Source organism: Populus alba, chromosome 17, assembly GCF_005239225.2.
Source record: "Populus alba chromosome 17, ASM523922v2, whole genome shotgun sequence".
NCBI classification, from domain to species: domain Eukaryota; kingdom Viridiplantae; phylum Streptophyta; class Magnoliopsida; order Malpighiales; family Salicaceae; genus Populus; species Populus alba.
In genome coordinates this window covers 20501425-20508968 of record NC_133300.1, presented here as the reverse complement: position 1 = coordinate 20508968, position 7544 = coordinate 20501425, and the positions used below count along the sequence as shown (strand labels likewise).

At 34.6% G+C, this 7544-nt stretch overlaps 1 protein-coding gene across 1 annotated transcript; it reads right to left on the bottom strand.

Moving 5' to 3' along the window:
- Positions 1-1699: 1699 nt before the first annotated feature.
- On the bottom strand, positions 1700-5297 carry LOC118037158 (protein LEAD-SENSITIVE 1). The gene is made up of 2 exons (XM_035043066.2): positions 5113-5297; positions 1700-2702 (listed from the first exon to the last, which is right to left on the bottom strand). The coding sequence occupies exons 1-2, from the start codon at positions 5204-5206 to the stop codon at positions 2032-2034; spliced, it is 765 nt and encodes a 254-aa protein (XP_034898957.1). The 5' UTR covers positions 5207-5297; the 3' UTR covers positions 1700-2031.
- Between the last annotated feature and the right edge of the window lie 2247 nt (positions 5298-7544).

The window sequence follows — 7544 nt, the reverse complement described above, 5'->3', positions numbered from 1 at the left end:
CTCCAAACTTGACGAGACGGGGGCCGTTAGCGGATCAGAACCGTTAGATTTGCCAAAAAGATTTGGTCAGGCACACGTGTGCACTGGTCACTGGCTGGTTTATTTATTTATAATATATAATAGTCAGGCCCACGTGAATCTTACATTGCTGGCTAAAAGCTGGAAACAATCTTGCTGCAGGTGAATAATGGGGGACTGGCCAAGAGATATGGGCATTTTTTCAACTTCAATAATAATTCCTTGCCAGAGCTTCCTCGACTCAACAACTTATTCAATAATTTCGATTATGTTGAATATTGATATCGTAAAACAGGATTAAATCCAGTGTCGGATGAATATTAAATGATTTTTTAAAAATAAAATAATTAACTCGATAAATTAATCTAATAATTCATTTTTTTAAATTAATTTTTATAAACCCTTTCTCGTTGAAGAATAAATATAAATAATATTTATCATTTTATCATTTAATACACATATAAATACTTTAAATATATTAACTATTTTATTTTTTATTGATTAATAAATGACAATAGATAATAAATACCCATTAAATATTCAAAACCCCATTAATAATTTATATATATTTAGATGTTTTTACCTAATAAAAACAAATCTGAACAGTAGACACCCATCAACATCCGTGGTTGTCATGCATGCCAGCCCTTCACCGAGGAAAGTAGCATTCAATGAAACTTCCTCTCAGCCGACAATGCAGGCTCACTTCTCTCCGGAGGGGATTTCCTTCCGAGGAAGATCTAGTCCAAATTGATTAATTTATTGCCCGTGTAAAGAGTCCAATTTTAAACTCCGGTCTTTAGCTAAGCATCCTTTTATGATCCTTTAACATGACTGCCACCAGCATGACCGGTTGAAGCGCAGCAGCTAGGTCCAAACCACGAGTCACGGTGGGTCACCATCTCAAGCGGCGGTCAATTTATCGCCGCTGCCGGGCGACCATTCTTTGAAGGGAATCAAGGGATCAATTCTTCATAATCTTTGAACATTCATTCGCAGTTTGATATTATTTACAAGAAATCCTGTTTTCGGAACCTTTCTTTAGATTTTAAACCCTAGACAAGAATCTGAAAGAACACATCTACTTACCATTGAGCCGAAGAAGCTTGAAGGGTCTTTACACGTTATGCTCTACACACATGAATGCATGATGAGTAGAAGTGCAAGACAGCTGAAATAAATGAGAAGAGTGATTAATCTTGCCATGCTTTCTGCATCTAAAACTTTTTTGGTCAAGCTCTCTATTTCACATACATGGAGCGTTGGGTTCCAGAATATTTTCCAAAAGATCTTCCATCAAAGCCAAATCATTGTAGGTTTGGCATGAAGAAAAAAATATTATTGAAAAGAGAATGGGATCTAAGCACTTCAAAATACACAAAGAACATCTGATCACGTAATGTAGTATATTTTGGTGTATTTATCAAATTTAACATGGCTGAACACATCGATCTAGAAATCTACCGACCCAGGCCATGGTTTGGGCTAGTTTTGATTTCGAACCGGTTTGAAAGTTGACTCAAGTGTCCGCATTACATGGACAAATCCAAGTAAGATCTGAGTTGATCTATTAACCCATGAGTTAACCCGTCCATCATGTGACTGTGACTCAAGCTTTGGATTATAACTATGCCAGATATTCAATCAAAATAGATTTTTTGAACGTGAACAAGAACATGAATTGAACAAGCCACTTCACAAACTCTAGATAATCTTGTAAAATGTAGAAGATGAAATTAACCAACGTCAGTAATTTACATTGCATATATGTTTGTGTATAACATAGAGGAAGCACAGACACCAAACTAGTTCATGAATTAACGATTTGATGCCAATTCTTTCACAACAAGCATTTTCACAGTACACAAAATATACTGCATTCAACGAATATGCCTGTGGGAGATGCGGATAGCCTCCAAATCCAAGCTTTTGCAGCTAGAGTTGCAGCTATCAAGCATCCATATTAAAACATTTCTAGTACTCCACACAGTTCGGTGTTGGTAAGGGATAAAATTAACTTTCCTTGGCCAGGTCAGCCACAGCTTCTGACTCTATTGAGTCGGAAGGGGAAACAAGTCGCTCAACAGGGATTTTTGCCACGTCGCGACGAACTCCGATATCAGAAACGAGCCGGCTGACACAATACATCCCATATCCCACAGCTGCCAGGCCGCTAAAGCTGGTTGTTAGAAATCGAAGTGGTGAAGAAACAAGAGCACTAGTAGCAGCTATGAAGGAAGCAGCCTGCCCACTTCGACCAACACTGAGGCTTGTCATCACGAGCAAGCCTGTCTTGCAGTAGATTGCAAAATCCTCACAGTTGTTCTTGAAAATGTGATATCCACCAAAACCATTTAGCAAGAGGAAAGAAGCACGGTGAAGGACATCTTCTGGCGGGTCGGGTTTGGCAAGGGTGCAGGTGCCACCTCGTGGTTTAGCAATGAAGAGAGCTGGAGAGACATCATACTCAAAGAGGTAGAGATAGCCACCTGATAGAAAACAATCGATGCAGGATGAGATCACACCATCAAGCCTTGATTGATCACCACATTTTGGGCACGGATTATCTGAAGGACGAGAAGGAGACAAGCTGAAAATAAGACGGTCTAACACAGTTCCTGTGCCAATTTCTTGGCCTGATCCCCGAGTGAAGTGTATCACCTTTTCATCACCAAAGTAAATGCCTAATTTCATTTGAGGATGTGATTAGAAAAGCATGTTGAAAATGCTAACATCATATCCAAAACTCAGAAATGCACATAAACACAAGCTTCATCTTGAGCATATAAACCAGAATTTGATGGCTCAGATTTCAACCAGGATAAATTGTGATACACAATAAGTATAGATGTATTGATGAGTTGAGGAGAGAACAGATGGAAAATGCAAGAAATATGATAGCCATCAATGAAGCAACTCTAGAACTGGAAAGTAATAATCTACATGAGTTCAACTTCAATTTTCACATGATCTCCTATAGAAAAGAGCCACTCCTAATATCTCCCTCCCCCTCTCACTGAACATAAACAATCACAGAGTCCTTTTTCACGTGAATTCATAAATGCAAGACTTAAAATCTAAAATTTAAAATTTAAGTGAAAAGATGAACAGAGAAGAAGATAAATGGAAAATATCCAACACTATAAATGAAAAAAGTGACAAATCTACAACATATTTTTAAAAAAACTACCATGTATGGACAACCCATAAAAGCTTTTGGGAGTTGTACCTTAATGAGAATCTGATGAAAGATAGGGTAGGACCTTTAGCGGTTACAAGATACTTATGGCGAATCAAAGGACCTCCTTGTGAGTTAAAACTCAATTTGACATGTAAGAGTTATTGGAGCAATATGATCAACATAATTCTAGGTCCAGTTATCTATTATATTATATTGGGGTCCTTTATATTACCTACAGAGCAACAACATTCCCCACGGATAGCATGGATCCATAGTACTTAAATTCAGTTCGTACTAAGCCAAATTTTGGATTTTATTTCTTCTAAGGCTTGATATTATAATGATTTTATTCTAGATGGTGTGGATTGGTAATATGATTTAAAGTAATAATAATTCACGAGCACTCAATGATGTGAAAACTGCACAACCTATAGAGTGGAGGAAATGTTACCAAATTTCAGGAATAGCCATATAATATTGTTGGCAATGACAAAAATGTATCCTGTCCTAAAGGAACATTGAATAAGACAGCAATGATATGGATGGTGAACAAGTTATTCTTGTAAAGACAAATTTTACAAGATAAATGCTACCAATGCCAGTAGAATTCCTAACAAAGGAGACAAGCCTATTCAAACTTTTAAAGGTCTTTCCTTGATGTAGTACCAAAAACAACTAAAACAACCTCACAAACAAGAAAACCGTTGGTTTTAGCAGGCAGAATTCATAAAATACACAAGAATCGTGCTATGCCGCACAGAGGTTTTCACACTAATCCAATCACTCCCTGTCCAGGATACAAAAAAAAAGAGACTCCATGGATAAAAGAAAGTTGAGAGAGCATCTCTTTCATGACTGACAAAACAGAGAATATACAAGAGCAAAAAGATTGTGCGGAGAAACAAACAATATTTCAGTGACTGAAAATGCTTCTTCTGCTATTAACCATCTCTCAACCCCCTTGTGCCTATTAACCATCATCTTACCACTCAAACTTAAAAGAATTCAGCCCAAAAGATTCTGAACTTTAAAAACATAGTGACATGCAGTAGATTAGCACCAAATCACCAATGTTTCTGAGAAAATAACTTAATTAAAACCCTACGTTTCCAATTCCATCCCATAATTCTAACCCTATAATTGTGTTTCCAAATTTTAAATCCAAAAGTTCTTATGCTACATCTTAACTACTTCGACAAATTCCCGAATTGTTTTCAATGAAACTCCATAAACAGCCGTCTAACCATGATTGATTAATGAATCTGTTCACCAAAAGATTCTGAACTTAAAACACAATACTCAGTACATTAGCACTTAACCAAAGCTCTGTTTTATTTCAATTCCATTCCATATTTCTATCCCTATAATTGTTTCACAAGTTTTAAATTCGGAAGTTCCTATGCCAGCAGATATTACAATCACTTCCAATGAAACTCCATAAATAGGTATCTAACTATGATTAATTAACAAATATTACAATCACTTCCTCTAACAGCCAGCAGTATAAAACTCCGACACCAAAAGCATCACTTAAAAGGTAAAAAAATAATGTTTGGTCAATTCAAAGATATAATCTCCACCCACCAATTCAGTTGCACCTAAAGGCCTAAATCCCCCCATTTTATGCCCACTACTCAATCAAAAAGTCCCAACCTCGCGTTCACAGGCCACTAATCCTGCTTTAAAAAGGTCAAAAACCAATGGCCATCCTAAAAACACACCAAAGCATCATCTTCGCAAATTTGAATCCATCCAAAACACTGCTCTCCAATATCAAAAAACAATGAGAAAAACCAAATGAAAAAACAAAAAAAAGCCAAGATATCAACTTGCCAAAAAAATTTAATCACACTAGGTACCCAGAACACCAATCACACAACATCAAAAACGAATAAAGAGAAAGAGAGACAGACCGTGATGGGCATATAAGTAAGCGTTTTTCCACGAGTAGATATGATCCCCTGGCCTTAACACATCTCTCTTGATACTATTCGAAAGAAGTCCCATTGCAATTTGCTTGCTTTTGCTCTGCTTCCTTAGCCTCTACGCTACGCAGTTCCCATGGGATATTTTGCTGTCTAACTTTCCAGTTCGAGTCTTGCTATGTTAATGAAAGTTAGTTTGGAATTTACCCTTTTAGTTTTGGGAAGAGTACAGCTTAGTACCCAAATTATATGCTCATAGCAGATCAGTCCCTAAACCTTTAAATATCTCTGGTTACTCCCTATGGAAATCAAATTATTTTTCCAATACATGATCAAAATACATCTGAAAATTATTATAACTACTCTAAGCTTCAAACCCGTCAACAATCACTATTTTTTTCAAGAAAGAATTCATTCTTAAAAATTGGCTTTGCAATTTTTTTAATAAACAATACTGTCTTATATAACAAGGATTCTATTATAATCATGAGAGAGCTCTCTTACATAATATGTACATTATTTAAAGAATTTATACAAAAAAAAAAGGGTTTAAAAACCAAATCAAATACACATAATCATTATTTTCAAGCTTATTGTTACCTATAAAACTAAAACTTGTGGGGGTGGACATTGTATAGCTAGCACTATTCACCTTTTTATAAAACACCATGGATGACATTGTAAATTTTTGTTCATTTTATTTTGGTTCTTAATATTTATTTTGTTCAATTTGATCCTAATTGAAAGCTAATTGGTTCCGAATACTTAGTCAATGGTGAAATTGAAAGAAGGAGGACTGAACTAAAACAAGCACCAAACAGGGGTGGAGTGCCAAAGATTGCATGAAAAATTCACTTAGGTCCTCGATCTTTAAAAATAAAACGGTATATGCAATCCAAGTTCCTTTAATTTTTCAAAAAATCAATTTATTGTGCCTAAGTTCATTTGTTTTATTTTTCAGAACCTGATTAGGGAGAGGAGAGAGAGAAAGGGTTGCTGGATTCCAGCGAAGAAAGAAAAATTCATTGTTAACTCTATTTTTGGCTACCAAAATGAGTTTTCTTGGTGTTTATAGGTTCCATGAGATGAAAGGAATTTCATGGTGGTTATTGTGATCCTTAATGTTGCATGAAAAATCATATCTGAGCTAAAAAGCCAAAACAAAATCAATTAGATTTTGAATTGCTTTTTTTTAGGTATTTGGAGTCGATATAATGGTTTGTGGGTGTTATGAGGGTGTTGGTGAAGTGTTTTGGAGTTGAAATAACTTGAGTTTTTTGTTTTTTAGGCAAAAGACAAGTTGTGTCGATTTTCCAACCAAAATCTGAGCTTGTAGACGACATATTGTCTTACTCGCTTTTTTTCTAGAAAAATAGAAGTGGACGATAAGTCGTCCACCCAATTTAAAAAATAAAAATAAGCCCAAGCTTGCAAACCTGCCAACGCTCCTCGGCTTTTTCTTTTAGTGGCCTAGGCATGCTGGGTTATGGACCTGCAAGTCCAGGTCTTTTGACTCTCTTTCTTTCTTTTCTGAATATAAATTTAAGGGAAAACAAATATTAAACCCAATTCAATTAATAATCTAGGTCACATGTTTAATGAATTAAGCCATAACAACTGAGCTATTATTTTTTTTTTATATAATATTGCTTTGTTTTACTAGTATCTTTTTTAAAAAATAATTTTAAAATTTATGTTTCAATTAATATCCCTTATCAGTGATTTTGTTTTTCTTATTTAATTTTTTTTAGATAGAAATTGTTTTTAGCCTTGCATAATATTTTTTTCATTGTTATTTTATTTAATAAATTTAACATGCCTGTCTGCTTTTAATATCATTTCATTGAATAGAAAATTAATAAACAAATTTAGTAAACACAACCGGGTAAATATTCTGTTTATAACACATTTGATTTTTCATTATATTTTTAGTTATCGTTAATACATTTTTTCATGTTTATTACCACACATTGTTCTCAATTTATTTGATTATATGTATCCATAAACTTTTCAATTTACACTTTAAATATATTTATGTACAAAAATGTATAAAAAAATCCTGAATGTACAAGTTTTTTGTACGAGGAAAAAAAAGTTGGCCTACAGACAAAGTGTTATTTGATTTTTCTTTCAAAAACATTAGAGCGAATGACATGCAACAAAAAAAATATAGCCAAGCGGATTTGCCAAGATAGGCCTGCGTGTGGACCTAAAGATATGGGCTAGGCAGGTTGGCATGACTTGCTAGGTCCACCAATACTTGACTTTTTTTTCTAATTTTTTTTTTATAGATTAATGCTTCTTTTTATATGTCTTTTTTATTTTTATTTTATTTATATGTAGATTAATACCATTCTCTCTTTTATTTTAATCATGTGTAGAAAATTTTTCGTATAGAAAAAAAACCTCACTCACGACTA